The sequence below is a fragment of the Sciurus vulgaris genome (assembly GCF_902686455.1).
Source record: "Sciurus vulgaris genome assembly, chromosome: 3".
Taxonomy (NCBI): Eukaryota; Metazoa; Chordata; class Mammalia; order Rodentia; family Sciuridae; genus Sciurus; species Sciurus vulgaris.
The window spans coordinates 154,767,030-154,793,637 of NC_136463.1; the positions used below are offsets into that span (position 1 = coordinate 154,767,030).

General features: G+C 45.7%; 1 protein-coding gene and 1 long non-coding RNA gene across 2 annotated transcripts; one reads left to right on the forward strand and one right to left on the reverse strand.

Annotated features, from left to right (window-relative positions):
• Positions 1-5,587: 5,587 nt before the first annotated feature.
• LOC306655924 lies at positions 5,588-10,490 on the reverse strand. Its single transcript, XR_013762351.1, has 3 exons — positions 10,213-10,490; positions 9,568-9,675; positions 5,588-6,507 (listed from the first exon to the last, which is right to left on the reverse strand). It is a non-coding gene; the product is annotated as an uncharacterized lncRNA (long non-coding RNA).
• A 7,806-nt stretch (positions 10,491-18,296) lies between these two features.
• Positions 18,297-22,473, forward strand: FZD7 (frizzled class receptor 7; the record flags this gene model as incomplete). Its single annotated transcript, XM_079130600.1, has 1 exon — positions 18,297-22,473. One exon carries the CDS (start codon positions 18,297-18,299, stop codon positions 20,019-20,021), a length of 1,725 nt encoding a protein of 574 aa, XP_078986726.1. The 3' UTR covers positions 20,022-22,473.
• Between the last annotated feature and the right edge of the window lie 4,135 nt (positions 22,474-26,608).

The window sequence follows — 26,608 nt, forward strand, 5'->3', positions numbered from 1 at the left end:
GTGGCAGCCGGTCAAATCGGGCCACACACCCAACCCTTTCTTTGGTTGTTAGATTTTTTTTTTTTTTTTAACCTTGGAATGCTATTTTAAGAGTGAATACGTCTTGTCATTCAGGAGTTAATATTTCAAGTTCATTAATTTCACGTGAGTTCCTTTCTTTTGTTAAATTCCAATAAACCTAGACCTAACGCTTTTCATAATTTTTAAAAGCATAAATACTGTGATCATGTTATTATAAGATTATTTCTGTTGTCTGCTCTCTCTACACATACACCCACACACACGCACAGACACACACACACTCCGTGTATGTACACTATATGTTTCAATTGCTATTCACTGGTTATTTTTGCATGGTAATAATAACAAGAGCTGATTCTTATGGGTTTACTATGAGTTATTTTAAGTACCATACATGCAGCTACAAAGAGTTTCAACTCCCAGGTACTACCCAAGCCAACAGAGCAGAGCCTAAACTATCCTGTCCCCTGCCTCCACTAATTGAGGCAGACTCCTCCAAGGGGGTAAGCTTGTGGGGAGCCGAGGATTCACTCCTTAACAACCTGCCCCAGCTTTAGAACAATAGGTGGTCTGAAACTTCAACGATATGGTTGCAAAAGGATAAATCAAGATTCAGAACAGCATGCCCGTGTTTTATTGGCTCTGGGTAGATTAGCTGGAAGAAATAAGCCTCCTTAAGGGATCATCTCTGTGAGATGTGTCATAAAACACGAGGTCGAAGAGGTCTCGGGCACACAGTCACCAACCCAGGTCACCGCACCTCTGACAGTTTGCCCACTGACACAGCTTCATTCAAAATGACATAACTTAAGCAGTGTGATCCATCCCACCATCCAGGTGATATATAGTAAGAGTGGTAATGGGAAGTAGCTCCCAGGAGGATGGAGACACAGCTGTTTGTGTCCCCTGGGAATGGCACCCACCTACAATCCCATCTCTTTGACAACAATTCTAAGTCCTCCTGTCACTGTCACTCACCCACAAAATTAATGACTAAAGGGGAGAAGGACAGCAAATGCCTTGCCCCTGAAACAGAGAGAGAGAGAGAGAAAGAGAGAGAGAGAGAAAGAGAGAGAGAGAGACTGAGAGAGGGACAGAGCAAGTTAATAAATAAAACAAGAGCCTGAAGGGAAGAGCTGCTTTGTCAGAATATAAATATTTCCCTTCCCCTTTTATCTTTAATGTAGTGTGAGAAGCTTATTAAAGGGAAATGCCTCCCGTCCCTGGAGCCCTCGCATAAGCCTTGCGGGAAGCAGCCTGCAGAAGGGCTGGCCTAGCCCCACGCTTCTAAACTCTTCCCTGCTGGAAGTGAGCGGAAAGCACAGAGCAATAAAGAAGGACTGGGGGAAGAAAGGGAAGCCATTGTGGCCATTAGGATCCTTATCTTGATGGGCCTGGTGTCATGTTATGTTAATCGCTCTGAGATGCTGAGAGACTGAAGATGAGGAATGCCTGTCTGCTCAGAGGCCTGGCCCCAGATTCCAAGGGATGCTGACATTGCTGCACTTAGCCTCTGTGCATCAGAGAGCAATAGCCAAATTTTGACAAAGGGGAATTTGTTCAGTGGGGTGAGGTGGGGTCCGTGGGTATTCCTCTGAGAGCCCCCCACCTCCCCGCCATAGCTGCACCCCTCACATCTCTAAGAAGACAGAGCCTGCACCATTCTATTCCAACTACACAGAAAATGTTTGCCCTCCACATCTCCTTCCTGAAAGTCCTAAAAGGGGGCCGAGGCATTCAGAGCCTCATACCACCTCAGGATAGCACAGTTTTGCACAGTAAATCTGAATGGCTTGTCTTGCTTACCGCTGTATCTACAGGCTGGCCCACATGTTTGTGAATGGATGCATGAACACATGCATTTAGCACAACAGAGGCATCTTTATTTCGTTGCCTGTCTCTGCCACTTCTCCAAAGGATCTTCAGTTCTGGTCAGGATTTGGGTTCTACCAAGTTTTGGGGCTGTCATCATTACTGACCTTTTGGAAATTCTTGGCCACGTGATCACAAAAGGAAGGATAATAAGCCATGAACCCATCAGGTGCCTTAGTCTGGCGGCAGGCTGGTAGTTGGGGGTGAGGGGGACAAAGGATAGCGAAAATTTGCTGTTAGAAGGTGCTTCTCACTCTTTTTGGCTGGGCTCTCTAGGGGATCTTTCCTACTACACCCACCCTGCAGCTTTCTTAAGTGTTCTGATTTCTACAATGTAACCAAAGGAGAGGACAAACACTTCCAGCTCTTTCATGCCCAGACCAAGGTACTCATTTATCTCCTTGCCTTGTCTGCTGCCATCTTTCCAGCTCAGAACCCCTTTGCATCTCACTCAGGTCCTTCGTTCTCCCCATTTTTATGTCTTTTCACATTTCATCCTCACTAATTATTTTGTAATTATTTTGTAATTTCCCATGGAACCCCATGATGTTGGAATAAAGATTCAGCTATAAATCAGAGGGCTGTAGTCACAGCTATTCCATTGTGCTCCCCACCTTTAGGACTAAGTACATCTTATGGCAACATCTGTGATACTAGGTAGCGTATAATTCAGGGATGATATGACCACTCAACTGGTTCCCAAGGAGTTCTTGCCCACTGTTCTATATATTGCCTCGGCGCTTTTTGCAATACCTGATTTAACATTCCACCCCCTCCATAAGCCCCACCCAGCCTCCCCTTGGCCTCAGCTGCTTTGGGGGCTTGGAAGCATGAGAGGGCCTATTTCCAGTGTTCCCACAAAGGATGTGCAGGCCAAGGCGTGGGGGCGGGGTGGTACACATCTGTCTGAGAGGGGTTATATGGAAGAGGGATTAAATTTGTACTGTGAAGATCAATGGAAGCCTTGGGGAGGCAGATTTCAGTTCAATATAATGAAGGACTTTCTAACAATTAAACTGTCTGAAAAATGAAATGGGAACCTTTAAAGACAGCCCTCTCCCCTTGGAGTTCAGGCAGAGGTGAGATCTTGCCAGCCTGAATGGCTTATTGGCCAGAGGTATGCACACCTGACATGCTGGTGTGACCAAGTGGTACCTCCAATGCTGGAGCTGGACTGCCTAGGTTCAAATCCCAGCCCCAAGAATTACTAGCTCTATGATCTTGGGCAAATTATTCAGCCTCTCTAAGTCTTCATTTCTGCATCTAAAAAATGGAAATAAAAACATATTAAGCTTTTTAAGCAATTGTGAGGTTTTATGTTTATCAAAAGAATCCGAGGTTTTTAAAGAATAAGATGGTGTTTCTAACGCTTGAGGTGTTTAAAGTCTCTAAATGTTTATAGAAGTCATAAAAGTACCATTTTTCACTTGATACAACATAAAACAGCATTTTTATAACTAATTATTTGTTTGTTTCCTTTGTCGTTGTTTTTCCAGTGTTGTGGATAAAACTGGGGCCTTGCATATGCTAGGTAAATGCTGTCTGAGTCATACCCCTGGACTGTAATTAATCGGTTTTGTTTATTTGTTTAAAAAGATAGTAAGGAAACTATTCAAGAGGAGGCCATGGTGATAGGTCTAGGGACCACCACAGACTTGTAGTGGGGGAGAGAGATTGGACTCAACTCAGGTAATTAATTGTTATTTCATATACATCCATAAATATGAACTTCAGTGATTAAGCTTTCAGAAATTGTAATGGGGAAATGATTTTAAATTTAAAAAAAAAATAGTACATAGGGTAAAGAAAGATAGAAAACAAGTATATTTATTCAATACATATTTATTAAAAGCTTCCTGGGAAATACCAATATGGTTTGGATGTAGACACTACCTACCAGTAGTTTTCCTGGCAAATAACTTCTGACTCTTTCACTTGCAAATATGGACAGGATTCCAGAGGCTCTGTAAATCCAGACCCAGCCCACCAGTGTGCTATGGATAGAATCCAGGGCCTGGCAAGTATTCTACCACTGAGCTACATCCCCAGTTCAGATCTATAAATCTAGAATACTCTGTAGGGCATTCCTAATGGGCTTGTATTCCAAATGAAATAGGAAGGACAAAAATAAAAAGTAAAGTTGAACACTGGGACTTCAATTTTTTCTGTATTCTACTAGAAGGTCGGCTTCTCTGAAAACTGATTATTTTGATGAATTTTTTTTTTTTTTTTTTTTTGCACCATGGATTGAACCCAGGAGCATTTAACCACTGAGCCATATTCCCAGCTCCTTTATATATTTTATTTAGAGACAGGTTCTCTCTGAGTTGCCAAGTACCTTGCTAATCTGCTGAGGCTGGCTTTGAACTCAAGATCCTCCTGCTTCCGCCTCCCAAGTTGCTGGGATCACAGGTGTGCACCACCGTGCCTGGCTTTGATGAACTCTATGTGCATAGTGCCTAGGAATGGAAAAGAAGGTTCCCCCCCTTTCACTCATACCTAGCACAGTTCTTGGTTCTGAAAGACCTATGCCTAAAAAGGACATGTGTAGAAATAAACATGGGAAGCCCAAAATATCTTTTCTATGGGGTGCAAGTATCCAGATTTGGAAAAGAAATCTTTCTTTTCAATAGCTCCTGTGGTCGGTCGCAACTTATAAATAGTTATCTCTTCAGCTTACTAGTTCATTGGAAATATTCAGATGGAAGCCTGCCTTTCCTCTGACCCAGCCATCCCTACAGTATTTTCATTCTCAGCTGAGTATAAAGGGCACTGGTAGACTTCTGAGTAGTCAGAAACTTCAGCTCCCATCTTCCTAGATTGAATTGCCTCTTTAAACAATGACCAAATAATAATTACCTTTTATTGAGCATTAATGGCATTCCAGGTGCTAAGTTCATTGTGCTATTTTATTCAATGCTCACAATCCTATGAGGCAGGTGACATTAAGATTACCAATTTACAGATGAGGAAACTGAGCTCCAGAGAAGTTAAATAGCTTATCCAAAGCTACAGAACTAACAAGCTTCTAAGCAAGGAGTCAAACCCACAAACCTGAGTTCTCAGTCAAGCCTCTCAAACTGTATCTCCAAAGAAAAGGGAAAGGAGTCCCCACTATATACCAAAACCAAGAGCTTTAAAAAGTCAGATGGGGCTGGGGATATAGCTCAGTTGGTAGAGTGCTTGCCTTGCAAGCACAAGGCCTTGGTTCAAATCCCCAGCACCACACAAACACACACACACACACACACACACACACACACAAAAGTAAGATGAAGCCATTCTCAAATTAAATCACAGCATGGAAAAACTCCCCCACTCCTCCTAGCAGAGGGGGAAATGTGAGCTGGTTACCAGGGTAGGTGTCCCAAGTACCTGACACTGACCCAGCATCCTATGAATATCCTGCTCTTGTGATATCCTCTTAGAGATGGACATGTGTCCTCACCTAGGCTTCCGTAAACAACAGGAACTCACCCTGTCTCTTTGCTCTCTGGGGGCTTTCTCCAAGCCAGAAAACACTTAGGCACCTGGGTGGCTCATGCTGTTAGGAGCAAGCTAAATTTCTTCCCTTTTCTTCTTTCTTTCCCACAACTTCCTTTCTTTAAAACAAACAAACAAACAAACAAACAAAAACAAAAACCCTGAGTTCAAAGCTTCAAGGCTTCATTCTTTTTCTTATTGTTTATATGTGATATTGGACCTCTAAATACCTTGATTTTTCCCATCTTTAAAATGGGTAAAATAAAGGGTAGCCACTTCTGAGACCTGCTGTGAAGACAAAGAATTAGGGAGGGCCAGTTAAAGGCTTAATGCAATGCCTGACGGGGGTGAATACTACATAAGTCTTAGCTATTAATAAAAATAGTAACAATACAACTAATATTAGACACTGGAGTCAGTCGGCTGGCTTAGTCTCCACTGTTAGCTGGAATTTAAGTCAGGACATCACCAACCCTGGGTGCCAAAACACAGCAAGACCAATATGGTCCTCAGAACTCTGACTTTAAAATCATGGGTCATCTCTTGGAGCTGGACCAGCTTTATAAATTTAAGACTGGGGGAAGAGGAGGAGTGAAGTTTCACAAGTAAACCCAAGTGCCTTTTGCTGCAGTGAGAAGTCTGTCGCTTCTCTTGTTTACCCCTTTTCTAAATGCTTCCTCTCCCACCTCCGGGGGCTGTTTTGACTCTTCCATTTTGGCAGCATCTCTTCACAAGTCTGCTGGAGGCCCCAGGAATAGGCCAGCAGCCCACTGCCCAGCTCAGACAGCCAACAGGAACAGCCACCTCCCTTCCCTGCCACTGGGGTCAGGCTGGACCCCAGGAGTGGTTTCCAGTGAGAGGCACAGCTATGTGGGGTCAGGAGGAACAGCAGCCACTCACCAGGCAGAAGCCACCCTGAGGTGGCTCAGGCCAGTCACTCTGATCTTTCACTCTGGAACTTTTGCAAGCCATTTCTAGTTTGAGAGGAGCAGGAAGCAGAGAGCACAAAGTGGGGCCATTATGTGCAAGGTTCTTGGATAAAACAGAGTCCCAGGAACCAAACTGTGTGGTTCTAGTTCCAGATCTCTCTGTTAGTCCTTGGACAATTCACTCCACCATCAGCTTTCTCACCTGTGAAATAAAAGGAAGGAATAACTAGACTCTGAGGTCCCTACTGAAAAATAAATCCCTGAATCATTCTCCAACTCGCCCCCTCCTTTTTAAGTCACAAGACAGGCCGGCTCCTAGCTCAGTGCTGCAGTCTCATTATAATTTTGAGACCAACTCAAGGTCACAGCAGAAAACCACATTCATTTGTTAATCAAGACTATAAGATCTGGGATAGCAGGAACATATGCGCCCAGCCTCTGGCTCAGTGCTTGACACTTGGTAGGCTCTAAATAAAGGCCATGTGGTTTTATGACACCCTTTTCAAGTTAAGCTATCCCTTACTCATTCAGTCACTCAGTCATCTCTGGAGCACGCGCATGCGCCTGGCACTGCACCCTAAACCCCACTGCACTGCAACTGCCACGATTTAAATAAACTTCTGTGATTACCTATAAACAGGGTAGCTGGTGACTGAGGCAGGGAATTAAATGCAAGGAGAGATTCCTCAACATATTAATGAGTGAGCTCAGAAATAAAGGGCTCCTCTGTTCCCATCCTAGAGGCTCCTGAGGGCCAGCATTCTAATAGCAGTTGCTTGAACCACCTCACACACTTTCAAAGCCAAAATTAACACCATGCAACCGAAGCCCCCACCACCACCCAGATAAATCCAGAAGCTAAGACCAAGCCAGGAGGGACTCAGATTTTCTCAAGAGAAGGAAATCTCAAAGGCCTCTCCAGACTTAGCTCAGCTCATTCTGCCTGCCCTTAGCCACTGCTGCCATCGCCCCTTGGGGACCTCACCAGGTTACTCCAGCCACTCCTTGCTCCTTCCTCAGGTGAAGCCATTCTCAAATTAAATCACAAAGAGGGACAGCCAGTCTGTAATGATCTGTGTTTATTTAGTAAATGGGTTGATTGCCCTCATTTGTGGAGATTAAGGGTTAATTTCCCAACTGCAAAGAGAACCGATTTCTGGAAGGGCAGCCCCAGATAATTACCAGGGGAAATCAAGATTCAGATGACTCCCACCGAGGCCAGCCACTGCCGCCACCACCCCGCCCCTTCCCATCCAGCCTTGGTTTTTTTTCAGCAGCCTTTCCTGCCAGGTAGCCCCAGCCCCTGGTTCACTGAGGTTGGGAGAAAGGATTTGGTAAACAAAGGCTGAGGAATTCTTAGGCCCCTTTAAACTGACATCTGGCAAATTCGAGATCACTTAACAGTTTCTCCCTCCCGCTCTCCTGGCTTTGAAAGGCAAATGTTTTGAGGTTTGTGTTCTCTTTCACAGAGTTTTTAATCAAGTGGAGTCAAACCACTTTGTCTACACCTTAATTGAAGAGCCTGGCTCTAGAGTTTAAAGTGCCATTTATAATAATAGGGAAAAGTGGGGGGCGGGGGCTAAGTGGAAATGTGAAAGAGAATGGGCAAGTGGCCCTCAGAAGTACACTCAGGGTACTGAGCCCAGCCTTCTTGGCACAAGTCGGGCCAGTTATCAGGGGCCAGGAAGAGACAGGCTCCATTCCAGGACCACGCTGGTGCACAGTCCCTACTGTAGAAGTCCTGGCTTGGGCGAGGAACCAGATCACAAAGCCCAGCTCCCTGAGGCACAGCCTCAGCAAAGGTGCACCCACTGGCCAGGCCAAGGGGTTAGTGGCTGGATCAGGACCCTGAGGATTCTTCCTGGTTTCCTGACTGTCCCTGAAGTCTTTCCTAGTAGGATCCTCTGCGGAGAGAAACGCAACCATCCATCTCAAAACAGACTTGCATATATTTGAGGACATCGTTAAATGACTTCATATGTTTTCCCAGGAGAAACAAACACTTTCACCTTGTCTTCCCATCAGCTCTTTTGGATCCCAGCTTCACATTAAACTCTCTTGGGGAGCTTTTAACAGACTTTCCAGAGGTGGCCCCGGGAAGCAGGTTTTTAAAAACTCAATCTCCCTCCCACTGCCCCCACCTCTCCTTTGAGAATAATCACCTTTTCAATTCATTCGAGGTATTCTTCATACCACTTCCTTCACACCGCTTAATTTACTTTACATATCCCAAGTTTATGTTCAATTTAAAAGCGATAGCAGCACATCCATATGTGCTCGTGGTCTCTGACGATTCCCAGGTCTTTTATCCCTAGCTAGTCTTTCACCATCCTTCATCTCTGCTATTCATAGGTCTTTATTTTCACTAAACTTCATCTGATTGATGAGCTGCACACATTCAAATCGAACATCTTCCTTGTGAAAGGCAACAAATAAGACAAGATTCCTACTCTCAAGGACCTTCCAAATAAATAGATGGGGTAAGAAAACACTAAAATACAAGAAAGCTTACTGGACAAAGAGTTCTCAAGAATTATGCACCAGGCATGTGGCAATAAATAGGACGAAGCCTGACTGTGAGCATAGGAAAACCTCAAATAATGTTGGCTAAACCAAGACAGAAGTTTATTTCTATTTGAGAAATCCAGAGGGAGTTTGTTTAAGTTAGCATGGTATGTCACAGTGTCAGGGACCCCAGCTCCATGTATCTTTTACTCCTTTCCAAAGGTCACCTCTGGAGTTCTGGCATTAGAATGAGGGGAGGAGGGGAAATCTGGTCCCCTCCCATTGCACATAAAAATATTGTTTACATCTGTGGCCAGAACTCAGTGGCTGCCATAAGGGAGGCCGGAAAATGGGGACCTTCATCCAAGTTGGTCATATGTCCAGCCAAAGACTGGAGATCCTGTCACTGGAAAAAAGGAAAAGAGATATCCAGGGACACTAACATCTCTACACAATGCTGAGGGCACTATACCCTTTAGCACACTCATTTCGCCAAACAACCCAGAAGAAAGAGTTCTCCTGGGCCTTTACAGACACTCTTGCACTTTTGCCATCACGGTCAACTCAACGTCAGTTGCAGGCCTGAGAAGTATACTCTAGCACTCTCGATCCAGGCTATTGAGCAAGGGGGAGGTGGCCGCAAATCGAGCCTTGCTCGCCAGCCCAGAGTGGAAGCCTCTTCTAGGCTGCTGCTGCCCCTGTGTTCAACCTTCTGCCATGGAGGGCCCACCCTGCCCAGGGGAAAGCAGGAAGAGACCTGTTTTCAGCCTTTTCCAGGTCCTGGTGTGGTGATTAATATGGTTTTCTCTTCTTGCTGGTAAGACACAAGCAGTCGGGTGGCTTCATGAGTAGGGATGGTAGGATTCTGAGGAAAGGAAAAGAGCCAGGAAGTAACTCTTACAACCCGGGCTTTTAGTCTTCTTGAAACAGATGTTCCTGTCCCCTTCCTTCTCTGCTTTCTACTTTCCCCTTCTCACTGAAAGTTTCTCAGCTTTTGCCAGTGTATTTACCCTCCGATGCCCCAATGGAAGGATCTAGTTAGGTGGCCATTCAGTATCCAGTGGGTGCGCCTGTTGGACAGGGGCCTCATGCCAGACAACTTCATGACTGGGTCACATCATCTATTCCTGACTCAGTCTCTGAGGTCAAGGTTCATGTGGTACAAAGATGGCAAAGTCAGTCTGAGAAAATGGTACCAAGTGCACTGTGGGAGTAGCAGCTGTTACATTTCAGAATAGCCACTGTGAACTTGAGCCTCATAAATAAAGTCCCAGACCCAACATCACCCCATGCAACCAGACAGTTATCCAACCACTTCTCCCACTTTCTATCTCTCTCACACACACATGCATGTGTGTACACACACACACTTACGCACACACACACTCACACACAATCACACCTCATATAAGACTTCCTTATGGATCTCATTATTTCCTTTTTCTAGTTCTTCAAGTACAGTGAGGCGTTCGTGAGAAACCAAAGACACATGAGGCATTAGTGGCATCAGTGACACAATGCACTGGTTTGGAATACAAGTCTGGGTCAGCAGTTCCCAAACCTGACTAACCCAAAAGAATCACAAAGCGAGCTTTTAAAAATTAAATCCTCAAGTCCCACGGCAGAGATTCTGACTCAACATTTCTGAGGTTATGCTCAGGTTTCTGAACTTTCTTCTTTCCTTCCTTCCTCCCTCTTTCCTCCTCATTCCTCTTCCTCCTCCTCCTCCTCCTCCTGCCCTTCTCCTCCTCCTCCTCCTCCTCCTCCTGCCCTTCTCCTCCTCCTCCTCCTCCTACTCCTCCTTCTTCTTCTTCTTCTTTTCTTCTCTCTCTCTCTCTCTCTCTCCCTACCCACTCACAGTTTATTCCTCAGATGATTCTCATGACCCACCAGGCATGAGCTCCACAGCTCTAACTCCCACCTTCAATCTTCTGGAAGGTTCTCTGGAGACTTTCATCACTACTGTGAGTCTGGTTCCTGTAGCTTCTCCTAGCTCTCTGAAGTGAGAGCTTGTCAAAATTCCCTTTGGGGAGAGACCGATCAGCAACCAACTTTCCCACTTGCCCTAAAGAGCAGGCCTCCACATATTCTAGATACCCACAGGTGCATCTTCAGCAATGGGGATTAAATTGATCCTTGGGAAATTAGAGAAAATTAATGGACACTTCCAAATAGAGTTTGGGGGCTTTTCTAGATGTTGCAATAGCAGGGCTGGAGTTGTGACTCAGTGATAAAGCACCTGCCTGGCACACGTGTTGCCCTGGGTTCCATCCTTGGCACCACGTAAAAATAAAATAAAGGTATTGTGTCCACCTACAACTAAAAAATATATTTAAAAAGATGTTGAGATAGCTTTTGATCAGACATACAAAAGGACTAAGTTTAGCCCCGTTTACCATGAAGACATCAAATAGTGCAGTAAGAAGTGAAAAATATAGAGGTTTTAGTCCAGGCTTGGCTACTGTAAAAAGAAACCTATATACCTTGAGCTTCCCCAGATTGTTATGAAATTAGAGATTGTGTATCTAAACTGCCTGACACTGTATAAATGTAGTCATTATATTTAAAATGTAACTATTTTGATTCTTTTTAAATTTTTAAAAATTTAATTAGTTATACATAACAGTAGAATGCACTTTGATACATCATAAGGGAGTATAATTTCTCATTCTTCTGGTTATACATGATGTAGAATACCACCGGTTGTATAGTTATATATGTACATGGGGTAATAATGTCTGATTCATTCTTCTATTCTTCCTACCCCCCGTAACCCCTCCCCTCCCTTCACTCCCCTCTACCTAATCTAAAGTAACTCTACTCTTCCCTAGCCACACACTCCCATTATGAATTAGCATCAGCATATCAGAGAAAACATTTGGTTTTTGGTTTATTGAGACTGGCTTATTTCTCTTAGCATAATATTCTCCAGTTCTATCCATTTACTGGCAAATGCCATAACTTCAATCTTCTTTAAGGTTCAGTAATATTCCATTACACACACACACACACACACACACACACATCACATTTTTTTTTTTTTTTTTTATCCATTCATCTGTTGAAGGAAACCTAGGTTGAAAACAATCTGAAGAATAGTTCTATAAACCCAGAGGAGAGCTAGCATTTGCTCTTAGAGTCTCAGGTAGCTGCTTATACACATGTTTCCGAAACTCCAAGTTAAGTGACATCATGTTGGCTTGAAATTGGCCATGGTAGCTGTGTTTACATCATGGAAATTAGAAAATGTGTAGATGAGGGCTTTTTTCCTAGTGACTTAGACATTTACCAGCATACAAGTGTAAAAACTGACTTCATCAAAGATCCAGAGCCACAAAGTAGGCAGCTAACCGGCCTTTTACTCTCTTTCCTTTCTGTTTCGTATCCATATAACCAAACCAGAATTATTATTATTATTTTTTTTTTTTTTTTTTTCTGCGGTACTGGGGATCGAACTCAGGGCCTTGTGCTTGCGAGGCAAGCACTCTACCAGCTGAGCTATCTCTCTAGCCCCCAGAATTATTTTTTAAGGTACTTTATTTAATTATTTTGCCAGGCCGGGGCCATCCCAGCACCTTTTGCATGTGAGGTAAACACTCTGCCACTGAGGTACACCCTTGCCCCACCCTGCCCTGATGATTTTTTTACCCTTGGATCACAGAGTATTTTGTAAATATTATACCATTCATTCTCACAACACGCTGGGGATCTAGAAAGGTTAAGTGACTTGCCCCAAGCAGGACAAGAGGTCAGCGGTAAAAAGCAGAAGTAAACCAGTGTGTACCAACCACCGACCAGATGTGCTTCCTACATCTGGGCACTGTACCAACTGGCTCTGAAGACTAGGTAGCAATGACCAACAGTACTTTCACTTTATAACCCAGATGGCCAAAGTCTCTTTCTATAGATCATGATCCAGATGCTCTGTCTTCTGAGAACAGATTTCATCTCCCAGCCTGGCCCACCCTCTCTGTACTTGGAGATTTTGTCCAGGATCGCTGATGGTCTTTCATTAATCAACTTCTTCCATATTCTTTCTCCCTCCAGTCCAACTGTTTTGAAAATAAAATTTGCCAGAGTTAGGGTTCTATTCTAATTCTATTAGATACAAGTGAGTCGTAACCAGTCCACACTGTATTTTAATTTGTGACCCTCTTTTGGAACTCCTTAAAGGCAGAGACCCAAGGGCTCTCTCTCTCTCTGTGGCCTCTTGTTTATAATACTCTGGGAAGGAAGGAAGGAATGAGGCTCATAGGAAACAAGCTCTAAAATGTTCCCAATGATCCTCACCCTCCAGGGGATTTTCACACCCTTCTGTAACCCCTGCTACTCATTGAGAATGGGTAGACCTAGTGATTTGTTTCTAATGAGCGGGATATGGGAAAAGCTACAGGATGTCACTTCCAAGGTTAGGTTACAGAAAGACTGAGGCTTCCGTTTTGATTGACATCTTGTTTTCTCTGTCTCCTTGCTCTAAAGGTGCCATATTGTTAGTGACCTTATGAGAGGCCCACATGCCAAAAAACTGATGGCTCTGGTCAATGGCTAATGAGAACCAGAGGCCTGCCAACAGTCACTGGAGTTTGGAAGAAGTACTTCCAATGGAGCCTTGAAGCAACTGTAGCCACCCAACACCCTGATCACAGACTTGTGAAACGCCAAGCCAGAGGCCAAGCTAAGTGCTGACATGTAGAAACTGTGAGACACTAACTATTGTTTCAAGCTACTATATTTGGGGGTGTTTGTTACACAACAATAGATAAATAATAGAACTTATTCAACAAGGAAAATGTTTATCGGACAAGTTCAATGACTGAATCTGCCATCTAAATCAACATGAGGTCTGCATGGTCTTCCTCTTCTTCAAGCTGGACATCTCTTTCATAATATTTGAAAGTGTTTTAGAAATGAAAATGCTTCTACCTGGGCATGGTGGTGCATGCCTATAATCCCGACTTCTAGGGAGGCTGAGGCAGAAGGACTGCAAATTGGAGGCCAGCCTGAGCAACTCTGTGAGACCCTGTCTCAAAATGAAAATGTAAAGAAGGAGTGCAGGGGCTGAGAATCCATCTCAAGTGGCAAAGTCAATCCCTGGATTCAATTCCCAGTGAAAGAAAGAAAGAAAGAGAGAAAGAGAGAGGGGGAGGGAGGGGGAAAGGAAAGAAAGAAAAGAAAAAGGCAAAAAGAATAAATAAGAAAGTTTTTATTTTTGGAATGATTTAACCCCCCACCCCCTATAAAAATGAACACCAGTCAATGGTAAACTGGCAACTAGATATCCCAAGTCTTCTGCATTATAATGTCAAAACTGTCTGGTAAAAGAGAGGCCAGAAAGGGAAGCATGTGCTAAAAGCTGCCCTTTCTGGTCTTGCATGAGTAATTCTTGCAGCTGGAGTTTCATTATAACCACAGGATTGTGGCACCACAAATGTGGACATTTTCAAATCTGTCCTGACATCAGAATGTAATTCAACTAGATAAACCTGGGACTTAGCCAAAATAAGTAGCATTTGAAAAACTGGAGTTAATGAATAGCATCACTTTTCTGTGGGACCATATGACTATGATGTGAAGAAATAAAGACCTTTGTTATCTTAAAGGGCAGGGACAATTGGGAGTTTTGCAGCAGACAGTTACAACATTTTCCACCCTTAACTTACTTCCAAAGAAGATACCAGTAAATGGCCTTAGGAGTTGGGTCTGGAAGGTGTTGCTTGGAAATAAAATTAAATTGGTCCTGGACAGAATGGAAACCAATGTTACTGCACTTGTAGAGCCTAAAAAAGACTATTTTAGTCCCTAACATTGTGAACTTACTTTTCCTGATGTATTCCTTTGTATTACCTAGCTCCTTAAAATCATAGCATACTGTATCAGGCAAGGCATGGAAAGCTACACAGACATTTCACACACAGCAAATTCTTATTTTTCATAAAAACTTTGGATTGAGATTTGTGTGTGGGTTTCTCTCTCTTTTCCTTCTTTTTATGGTGTGGGGGATTTAACCCAGGGTCTCCATCATGCTAGGCAAGTGCTCTACCACTAAGCTACATCCCTACCTTGGACTGAGGTTGTTTTCTGTTTTTGTTTTTGTTTTTAATCTCCTTTAAACAAAATTATATGTTTTTTTGTTTGTTTTTTAATCTGCCTTTGCTTCTCTACTTTTTTGCACTTGTCTGCCTGGGACAAAGCTAAGAAGACTCACATCTGTGACATTTTCCATCTGGGATGGGTTTTCTGCATCTTATGCATAGATTATTTTAAAAATATTTCATTTGTCCCTTGTCAGTTTTATTAAGGGCTCTTTTTTTTTTTTTTTTTCCTAAATTATTATTTCTATCACCTAAAACCAGAGCTGTCTAGGGCTATAATATGAGAAGTAAAAGCTCATCAACAAAACTGGTTTTAGTTGCATTTGAAACAGTATTTTATCCTGTCGGTTTTCATTTTATTTGATGACAGTGCTTGGTATTTCTCCCTCAATAAGCAAAGATGACTTAGATCAGTGGCCTGATGAATAAGCATGAAAATTTGATTTAGAAAAGGAGGATATCCTGAACCTCATGGAGAGAAAAAAGGAATCTAACCCCCCACCACACACATTTTAAATGACAAAGCAAAGCAGCTGTATTGCCTTTAAACATCTTTCAACGAAATATCAACACTCTGCAATGGTAGATAATACGAATAACAACTTAGAAAGAAAAAGGGAAGACCTTGAAAAAAATACAAGGGAGGAATGAAACGTGTTTAAAGCAAATAATGTTTCCTTAATCTTTTTTATTACTTGAACCAAAAGAAAATGGGAAAAGGAGAAAGAGAGAAAGAGGAAAAGAGGGAGGGAGGGAGGGAGGGAGGGAGAAAGAAAGGCGGGGGGGGGGGGGGTCGTATCTGGTGTGAGGGGAAAACTGATGCTTAAGAGGAAAAAGAAGACACCTCTTGAAGGCCGGATGGAGGATGTGAGCAGTCTGACACCTTACCTTGGTCCAAAGGACTCAGCGCTTTAGAACCATTAACAGGAGTGGGAAACGACAAAGAACTGTGAAGTGGAAGGAAAGGTTCCCAGAAAACTTCAGTGATAGAAAGTAAATAAAAGAAAAACAGAAGACGTCCAAGTCTCCAAGGGAAATGAATCCAATTAATTTGTCTTAGATCTCAGAATCATTTTTCCCCCCTAGCTAAAGAAGCGAACTGGAGGCAGCAACTTCTGCCAACATTCAACCGGATCAGAAATCTCTCAGAGCACCAGCACCCCGATCTGAGAAAGACGGAAGGAATTGGTCAGCAATAACGTTTCTTAAAAGCATAAGATTGGTGTGTGTTGCGGGGTGCAGGTATGGGTAGGTGGGTGTGCACGCGCGCGAGGTCGCGCGTGACAGAGAATTTTTATTTATTTTTTTCTTTCTTAACGTGTTACTTGACTGCACGGGAATTCGCGATATTCCTGGCTGCCCAGAAAGAGGGGAGAGGCCCCCTGGCAACTTCCGACCAGTCAGGAGCAATCAGAATGCGCGCGAGAGCGCCCAGAGCCTGGAGCAGGGAGAAGAACAAAAGAACGCTTGCCAATCAGAAAACGCTACCCGAGAACAAGGATCACCCTTCTTTGTGTTTTGAAAACCCTTTAATTAGCACATGCACTGGTTTCTAATACGCATTAAAACTTTTCTAAGCAGATTCCGAATGGAGGATCGAAATGATTGCTTCTGAAACGAAGAAGGGATCCTGAAAGGCCAAACGCCGCAGAACTAAGGAAAACAGGGCAACCGCAGACGCTCTAAACCGTACAGAGTGTTCCTGGGCACTCGGTCTCAGGTTACTTTTATAACCATTCCCCCAGTGCTATCTTAGCTTTCTTAAAACCTCACTAAGCCACACCAGCTCTCCAGGCTCTGAGCCGTGCGCGCGGGCGGGTGGCCTGGGTCACGGGTCCTCCGATCCCCGATTCCGGGCCCTCTCGAGGGTCTGCACTTCCTCCCGCCCGAAGTCGCCTCCTCCGCCGACTCATATTTCTCCTCCGAGGCAGCCCCTCCATTTTACAATTGGGGAAGGGGGTGAGAGGAAATTGTGGTCTCACGCGGTCTCTTGGGGCTTAGAGGGAGAAAAGCGATCCGCAAAGCGCACCCCCTCTGGCCTCGTAGCGAAGCCCACATTTAGGTAACCAAGAGCCCCCAGCCGAAGCCAGCCTTTTCAGACCAGGCAGGGCTAACGTGATTCTCTGGGTCACTTCGCTCTCGGTGAAGGCTTTAAGCTATTCTCAGCTTCTCCTCTCAAAAGCCTTTGGCGAAAGCGCCCTTCTGCTCAGGAATGTGTATTTTAGTGTACCCGGAAGAGGAGCAAATCTTTCAAGTAAATTCCCTCTCTGGTGCGTTTTTCTCCCCTGAGCGAATTCGGGGTAAAAGTTTTTCCTAACTTTTCCCTCCCGGTCCCCTGCCCCTCCCCTCAGGAATCCGCCCTGAGCGCTGCAGACACCGCCTCCCCTGTTCCCTAGCCCGCCCCTTCCGACTTCCACCCAACCGGGAGGCGACTGCAGAGAAAACAAAGGCGGTCATTGGGCCGCCTGGGGGCTCCGGGGTCCGCCCCCGGAGTGGTTTGTGAATGGGGGGAGGGGAGGAGGCGGGGCGGCCCGGAACCCCGCGAGCCCGATGCTTCTTCTGGCCACTAGCGCGGCTCCCAGGCGTTACTCCGCGCTCTCTCCTGGCGGGCGGCGGCGGCGACGGGCCCCGGGACTTGAGGGCCAGGGCGGCGCAGAGCTGCGAGGACCTGATCCAGGCCGTGGGCGCCAAGGGCCTTGCAGCTTCAGACACTGTGTAACTGGATTTCCAAAACGAACTACCCGAGCTGTTTGGCTCCCAGGCGCCGATCAGACACAGAGCGAGAACCAGCCTCTTGAGTGAAACTTGGGGCCGAGCTTTTGGGGCTGGAGAAGGCGCGGGGTGTGGAGGAGGAGGCGCAGGAGGAGGCGGCGGCCAGCAGAGCCTCGAGGCGAGGAGGCGGAGCAGTACCGCCGAGGCGGCGACCAGGGCGAGCAGGCGGCGGCGCCCGGCTCTCGCCTGGCGGGGCCGGACTGGTGTGGGGGACGTGCGCATTGCTGTGCGCTGGGGGTCGAGAGACTTGGGCAAACTTTGAAGGGTAACCGGAGACGCTTGTTGCTCCTCGCCGCAAAGAAAGCCGCAACGTTACGTCTCGGCGGGGAGAGTAAGGCGGCCACCCTCGGAGCCCCCGACCCAGGCGGACGAGTTTGAGTCCCCGGCGGCCTCCTGAGTGCCAGGCAGAGGCGGCTGCGGCGCCCCCGCGGCTGGCGGCCTCGCCCCCGCGGCGCAGGCACCCAGCAGTAGAGCCCTCGGCTGCGCGCCGCCCACGGCCCGGCCCCGGCGCCGGGAGGACTCTCATGCGCCGGGCGCGGCGGCGCCTCCCCGCATCCCAGCCTCTCCCAGTTGTCTCGTCTCACTCCTCCGGCCGAGAACGCCGCTGCACCCGCGGCCGGCGATGCGGGGCCCTGGCGCAGCAGCGTCGCGCTTGCCCCTGGGCCTGTGCGCCCTGGTGCTGGCGCTGCTGGGCGCGCTGCCCGCGGGCACCGGGGCCCAGCCATACCACGGCGAAAAGGGCATCTCGGTGCCCGACCACGGCTTCTGCCAGCCCATCTCCATCCCGCTGTGCACGGACATCGCCTACAACCAGACCATCCTGCCCAACCTGCTGGGCCACACGAACCAAGAGGACGCGGGCCTCGAGGTGCACCAGTTCTACCCTCTGGTGAAGGTGCAATGTTCTCCCGAGCTGCGCTTCTTCTTGTGCTCCATGTACGCCCCAGTGTGCACCGTGCTGGATCAGGCTATCCCGCCGTGTCGCTCCTTGTGTGAGCGCGCTCGCCAGGGCTGCGAGGCGCTAATGAATAAGTTCGGCTTCCAGTGGCCAGAGCGGCTGCGCTGCGAGAACTTCCCTGTGCACGGTGCTGGAGAGATCTGCGTGGGTCAGAACACGTCCGACGGCTCCGCGGGCCCAGGCGGCGGTCCCACCGCCTATCCTACCGCGCCCTACCTGCCGGACCTGCCCTTCACCGCACCACCCCCCGGGGCCGCAGATGGCAGGAGCCGCTCTGCCTTCCCCTTCTCGTGCCCCCGCCAGCTCAAGGTGCCCCCCTATCTGGGCTACCGCTTCCTAGGTGAGCGCGACTGTGGCGCCCCGTGCGAGCCGGGCCGCGCTAACGGCCTCATGTACTTTAAAGAGGAGGAGAGGCGCTTTGCTCGCCTCTGGGTGGGCGTGTGGTCGGTGCTGTGCTGCGCCTCGACGCTCTTCACTGTACTCACCTACCTAGTGGACATGCGGCGCTTCAGCTACCCAGAGCGGCCCATCATCTTCCTGTCCGGCTGCTACTTCATGGTGGCCGTCGCGCACGTGGCTGGTTTCCTCCTGGAGGACCGTGCGGTGTGCGTGGAGCGCTTCTCCGACGACGGCTACCGCACGGTGGCGCAGGGCACTAAAAAGGAGGGCTGCACCATCCTCTTCATGGTGCTCTACTTCTTCGGCATGGCCAGCTCCATCTGGTGGGTCATTCTGTCGCTCACTTGGTTCCTGGCGGCGGGCATGAAGTGGGGCCACGAGGCCATTGAGGCCAACTCGCAGTACTTCCATCTGGCCGCGTGGGCCGTGCCCGCGGTCAAGACCATCACCATCCTGGCCATGGGCCAAGTGGATGGGGACCTGCTCAGTGGGGTGTGCTACGTGGGCCTGTCAAGCGTGGACGCGCTTCGGGGCTTTGTGCTGGCGCCCCTGTTCGTCTACCTCTTCATCGGCACTTCCTTCCTGCTGGCGGGCTTCGTGTCTCTCTTTCGAATTCGCACCATCATGAAGCACGACGGCACCAAGACAGAGAAGTTGGAGAAGCTCATGGTGCGCATCGGCGTCTTCAGCGTGCTCTACACTGTGCCAGCCACCATCGTGCTGGCCTGCTACTTCTATGAGCAGGCCTTCCGGGAGCACTGGGAGCGCACCTGGCTTCTGCAGACATGCAAGAGCTACGCCGTACCCTGCCCGCCAGGCCACTTCCCGCCCATGAGCCCTGATTTCACCGTCTTCATGATCAAATACCTGATGACCATGATCGTGGGCATCACCACCGGTTTCTGGATTTGGTCAGGCAAGACCCTGCAGTCGTGGCGCCGCTTCTACCACAGACTCAGCCACAGCAGCAAAGGGGAGACTGCGGTATGAGCCCTAGCCCTTCCCCTTCCCTTGCCTACCTACCCTCTTGCAGGGGGAGAGGCGCGATAGGGAAAGAACTGAGGGGGGGGAGCTTGTTTCCTCCGTAACTTGTCCACCTTCACTGAAAAGTGACCTGGAAGCTAGAAGTTATTTGAAAGTGGGAAGAGATTTGGCACGAGGAGTGGTTTGGAGAGGGGAGACCTGGGTGTAAAGGCGGTTTGTATGAAAAGACTGGCAATGACTTGCAGGATGATGATGATGATGGTGGTGGTGGTGGTGGTGATAAAGATAAAGAATGGTGTTAACCGTGAAAGGTATGGACCTACTTGGGCTCATTCAGAAGAGTGAGGTCAGCAGAGACTGCTGTGAGTTCTCCCCTGCTCTGGGTCTGAGCTGGGGCTGTGAGCGATACCCCCTGTGCAAGGCAAGTGGCCTGGCCTCACTCCTGTGGGGCCCGGGAGAAAGGTACAGCTCTGTCGGCAGCAGAGGCTTTGTTGGGAAGAGGGAGAACCCCTGCGGTGTCCTTGTCAAGATGTGGTCAAACCATAATCTCTTTTCACTCGGGCCAAACTGGAGCCCAGATGGGTTAATTTCCAGGGTCAGACATTACAGTCTCTCCTCCCCTACCCCCTCTCGCCTGTTTTTCCTCCTCTACTCCTTTCAAGTCTTGTAAAATAAGCATTTGGAAATCCTGGGAGGCCTGCCTGCTAGAATCCTAATGCGAGCATGCAAAAGAAATGACGATAACATTTCCAGATGAGGCCAAGGAACCCAGTAGTAGGTATTTCTGCTACTTTTTCATTTTCTGGGGAAGGCAGGAGGCCAAAAGAAGGGTGTTTTATTTGGTTTAATACCCTGAAAAGAAAGTGATGACTTGTTGCTTTTCAAAACAGGAATGCATTTTTCCCCTTGTCTTTGTTGTAAGAGACAAAAGAGGAAACCAAAGTGTCTCCCTGTGGAAAGGCATAACTGGGAAGACAGCAACTTTTATAGGCAGAGCAGTGCAAAGCTGAGCTTTCCCTTTGATTGTTAATTTGGTTGAGATAAACATTCCTTTTTAAGGAAAAGTGAAGGGCTGTGTGCAGTCCATGTCCCATTCAGCCAGAGGTTCTGACTTGGATAAAGGAAACGCAAGGAGTTTTGTTGTTTGTTTTAAACACATTTAATTCAGAACACATGATCCAACAGGCTGTGTTAAAATGCTTAAGGAAATCTCTCCCTTTTTTCCCCCTCACTATAAGCCTATATTTTAGGTTTTCTATTTTCTCCTTCCAATTCGGATTCTTCAGGATAAAAGGAAAAGCATACTGCCTTCAGCCTCATAATAAAGGAAAGTTAAATATTAAAAAGGGTAAGAGAACCATTTGTTGAATTTTTTTCCATGCTTCCAAAAATTGTTATAAAACATGTGTATGTTGACCCTGTCTGGTTGGGTGAGGAGGTGATCTGCAGGAATGATAGTGAATGAAGAGGAAAGTTTGAACTACGGGCTCCATTTTTAAAGAAAGTCATTAAAAGAAGGTAAACTTCAAAGTGATTCTGGAGTTCTTTGAAATGTGCTGGAAGACTTAAATTTATTAATCTTAAATCATGTACTTTTTTTCTGTAATAGAACTCTGGTTCTTTTCATAATAGTGAAAAACTGAGCAGAGGATCATGGAAGCTAAACTTTACTCCACCTTTGACACTACCCCTCCAATCTTGCAACACTATCCTGTGAACAGTTTTTAAATGCCAATCAGAGGGTACTGTCGGGAAGTTACTTTGTATATGTAATGTTCAGTTGAATGGAGCTGCTTTTACATTAAATCTGAAATTGATCTTGTGTTTCTTAAACCCTCAAAACTATCTCACCTTTGAACTGCCACTACACAGGTTTTGGCATCTTTTGTGTTGTATCTCTTAAGTGCATGTGAAATTTGTAAAATAGAGACAAGTGCAGTATGTATATTTTGTAAATCTCCCGTTTTTGTAAGAAAATATATATTGTATTTATACATTTTTACTTTGGATTTTTGTTTTGTTTTGCCTTTAAAGGTCTACAATGAAGCCCCACTATCACATGTACAGATCACGAATAAATTTTTTAAATACAAAGTGAACGTTTATTTCCTATTTTTGTGATATTAAACCGAAGAACAAAGCTTTGTGCTATGGAAAGAAGGTAGGGAGGGATACTATTGAGTATGTCCTCCGTAGAGGAAGCTGGTGTATATTACTGAGGTCTTTCTCCCCCTACCTTTTAAAATATTCAGTATATGAATGCCTTGATTTGTCCTTTTTAATTTTTCTTTCCTGTTGTCCCTGCTTCCTGTCTCCCATGCCACTCCACCATATATACCTCTAACTCTTTTCACATGAAGCTTTGGATGACCTACTGAAGGTACAGAATACACTTAGAGAAGTGCTGGCAGGTCTATGTGTTTATTGCCCTTAAGTGATAAAGTCCATATTTGAGAGAGGACTAGAAGATATTTTGGGTATTCTTTTACTTTTCTGGTGGTGTTTCTTTGGGAAGAATTCAGTGACTTTTTTAGTGTTTGTTGTTCTTTTAACCAATTGATGTTTTTGTATTCTAATGCACCTTATCTAAATTGTTACTATTTAAATACTTTGGGTTGGAGTGTTAGGAAAAGTCAGTAGATGCTTCCAGATAAGAACAGAGGCCTCCCTCAGGACTCTTAGCTACAGGCTTCACTCTACCTTCTAGGTAGACCAAAGCAGAGGTCGGCAGCTCCCTGGGCTGGCAATGACTCAGCAGCTGGGGCAGGAATAGACTCGGCGCCTGACCCTGGGATGGCTTCAGAAGCCACCAGGCTATTCTTTCCTCTTGTGGAAGAAGCTAACTTTGGATTCAGAGGAGACCGAGAAGCCCTCCTCTCTAGGCTCTTTGATATTTAACAACTCCTCAGGGAGAAAGATGGCAAAGTTGTACCCCCAATTCCAAGCCTTCCTAGAATGTTTTTTCACTCACCTCTCTTTAATTCAGGTGCCAATATCCTGGCTTTTAAAAATACAGTCAATTCCTTCTGCCGCTGTGGAGACCCTGCCCTGAGTGGGTGCTGTTGTTTCTCCTGTCCTGCTTCGGCTGGAAGTTTCTGTAGTTCTAAAGCATAACAGAAACAGTTCTGTTTTTGTTTTAATTAACAGGCTCACACACATGCCTGGTGTGTTTTACAAACTCAGGGAATGAAAACCAGTGACAGTCCCTCCAGGAGAAGGAAGCTGCTGGTAGACACTTGGTGCAAAGCAGCCTCTCTTTATGAGCCTCCTGGGTTTTGAGCATCACAATGGGTGTGAGGTCATCCTAACCTGTGGAGATTTTGGCATCAAGGAAGGAGAAAAATAACAACTTCGAGTCCCTTAAGGTTTATCCAGTTTTTGCTCATAAAATGACACCCTTTAGGTTAAAGCATGCCTCTTTTCACACCAAGCTAATACGCCTGTTAAGAATGTTTGCTTTTAGAGTAGGTGGAAGGCTCCCAATGGGGTTTTTTTTCTTGCAAATTAACTGCTGAAGGCACTTAGACCCTTCTGGGGGAGAGCTGTGTGACTGTTCTTAAGAACACATCCCCTTCCTCTCCTGGGCGCTGCCTTGTCTTTCAGGGCTCTCTAAGATTGAAGAGTGTTGGTCTTTAGTAAAGGAACAAAGACACCATGTGAATAAATTGCTACCTGCCTTTTGGTAAGCAAAGATAAAAGTGTTCTCTTTAATTCCTTTCACATTGTGATGCCTTCTTATGCCCTTGATTCTTACTTAAGAATTTTAGCAGCTCAGGGATTTTTCTTAAGGAGGTTCATTTTAGCAGAAAATATGTGAGGGAGAGTGTTTGTGAAAGGGCATGTATAGAGTTTAAGAAAAACATTGGCAGGAGTTTGGCGTTAATCCCCAGATAAGGGGCAGAAACACTTGTGAAAATTTTCTGCAGTTTATAAAACAAAACTAGTCTGCACAACAATCACACACAACACCTAATCTTTTTAAGTGGGTATGTGAAAAATCTTGGCAAGAAAAGAAATAATTCTCCTGTTAGCATCTTAACCATTAAAAAAAAAAAAAAAAAAAAAAAAAGTCTTGAACCTACTCGATATAAAATAGTGATATTAGAAATTCTCTGAGTAGGACCATAGTAGTGTAACAGCTGTAGGTTTGAGCCCTGTAATTATACTGGGAAAATCTCTTCTGACTCTCCCATCTTTAATTTCACTGAAAAGGCAGGTGGCTATTTATAGATGGTATATTTTTATATATGCATATGTGAACAGTGAATAACAGTCTACAGGCTCCAGGAAATCCTAGAAGGGACCCAAAACACTCCAATGTGAACTTAAATAAACAATTCATAGGTGTGTTCTATTTTGCTCTTATTTCCCCCTCAGTGCATCAAACAGGTTTCCTAAAATTTGGTTCTTAAACTCTTCCTTCTTAGTACGTGATTTTTCTTACTTCTAAATCTGTATTCCTCACATTTCATACAAAGGTCAACTAGTTAAAAGAGTACCATTGAAATGTTAACTCTTGGATAAACACACAGTGCCTCATATTCCTTTGGTTGTTTTTGGTTTTGTTTTGTTTGTTTTAAAGGTAGTCTTTCGAAATTTCTTATTTAGTATCACAGTGGTAGAAAAAAAGCAAGTTTGACAATAGTAGTTTATTAATTGTAAGTGTTCCAGTTCAACAAGCACCTGATCAAGCAGTCCTCAGACAGAACTACTAGAGGGACAACAGATGGAAGAAAGACAAAGAAACTCTAGACCTAAAACAGAGTAAGGAGAGCATCCCCAAGGAAAAAATAAGCAGATAACCATCATGCTAGACAGAACCTGGCAAGGGTCAGGACAGAGACACAAATGCTATCTGGAACAACATTACCTGACATTTGGTGGTATTTGCCATTTTAAAAAGCTCTTTTCACATTCATCATTTGACTTTATCCTCACAATTATTCCAACTCTGAAATGGAAAGTAATTCCTATTTGAAAGATGAAGAAGCTGACTCAGGGTAGTGACACAGGGAGAAAGAATGAATCTCCTGTCCTCACACTGAACCTAGCTCACTTTCTTTAAACTGCCACCCAGCCTCCCACACAAGGTACTATGCAGGTTTAGTAGGGCGAATGAACCATCCAATCATAGAGAGCAGGGGTCCAGCAAGAATGCATGCCAAGAACCCAGATAATGTGGTACTTCTTAGGTTGGTTCTAGCCTCACTGTCCTCAGCTGGTGAAGGTGACTTTGAGACCAAGGCCTTCCTCTAGCCTCCTGTGATTGCAAGCACAAGCACAGTTTGAAGTGCTAAATTGGCTCATCCATTTGTGGGTCATTCACAGCTATTTTCAAATTCCTGGCTGGTTGGTTTTCCCCCACTGTACATTGGTGTGTTCCATTCCACCTTTCAGCCAACCAAGCCAACGTGTACTCTGGAAGAAAATGAATTTCAATATCAACCAATTCAAAAAGTGAAATCTTTAATGTCCCTGTCTACTCAAGCCAGAGTTCAAATGTGGAAACTATCTAGGGTCTGGATCTGGCTACTCTGCCACTACCTATTCCTCTCCATCAGCAATTCCACTGATAGTTCATCTTCCTCAAAATCCAAGGGATTTTATTCCATGGGATCTTCTTGGCTTCTCTGCAAGCACATGACCTTTGTCACAGCCTGGTTTAGCCAGTCTCATTCATCTTGGAATTTCTATAGCTGGGAATTTTGGTGCAATTGACAGGACACAGGTTTTTGATTCTGATCAGTGATACCCAGGCAAGAACTTAAGCACTTCTCTAGGTCCCTCAAGCCTCTTTCAAATAAAAGACTTCCAACAAGCAAAATAAAATTGGAGCTATTGTGAGGGCTCGAGTGTGCTTAGGCTGGGCATCTCACTTTGTAAGGACCCTTCAGGGAGCTGAAGTCCACTTCTTTCACTAGCTAGCTTCCATTAATGCTTTTCACCTATAAAGTTCTTCATGCTGCTCAGTGCCAGCAGCGGATTCGGTCTAGAGTTCAAGAAGTGGTCTTGAGATAAGCATATCAGGAGCACTAAAAGGCATTCAGGAGGTAGTGAGAAAGGGAGGAGGTGAGAACAGAGAAAGTTCCATATAGTCCATGAATGAAGACAAGCTGCGCAAATGGTTTAACCTAATCCTTCCCTCCCTTGGAAATGTTGATCCCCCAACTTCAGACTAGAATCTGCAGATTCTAGAGTATGTTGAGGAAAGTATGGTCAGACAGGGAGTAGGAAATTAAGTGCCAATAATGGAAGCATGTGATACATAAATTTAGCACAAATTTTATTTCATTTCATTTTTTTAATTTCTAAAGGCAAACACATGGCATATAACATTTAGTTCCAGTTTCCAGGTCTGGAGTTGCTGGAAGGAGTGATGGGTGGCAGCTGGTACCCGAATTGCTTTTTGCAGCAGATGTAGAGCACAAGACCCTGAGCTAAAATCATGAATTCCCTTCAGCTCCGACAGATGGTTTCTGGAGGACTCACTATGTGTCACGTGCTGTGCTGGCCTTGTGTTTGGCATGATGGCTGCTGGGACTTGTCATCCTGAGTCCCAGCCAGAAGGGCAATCAACAAACAAAGCACCCTCC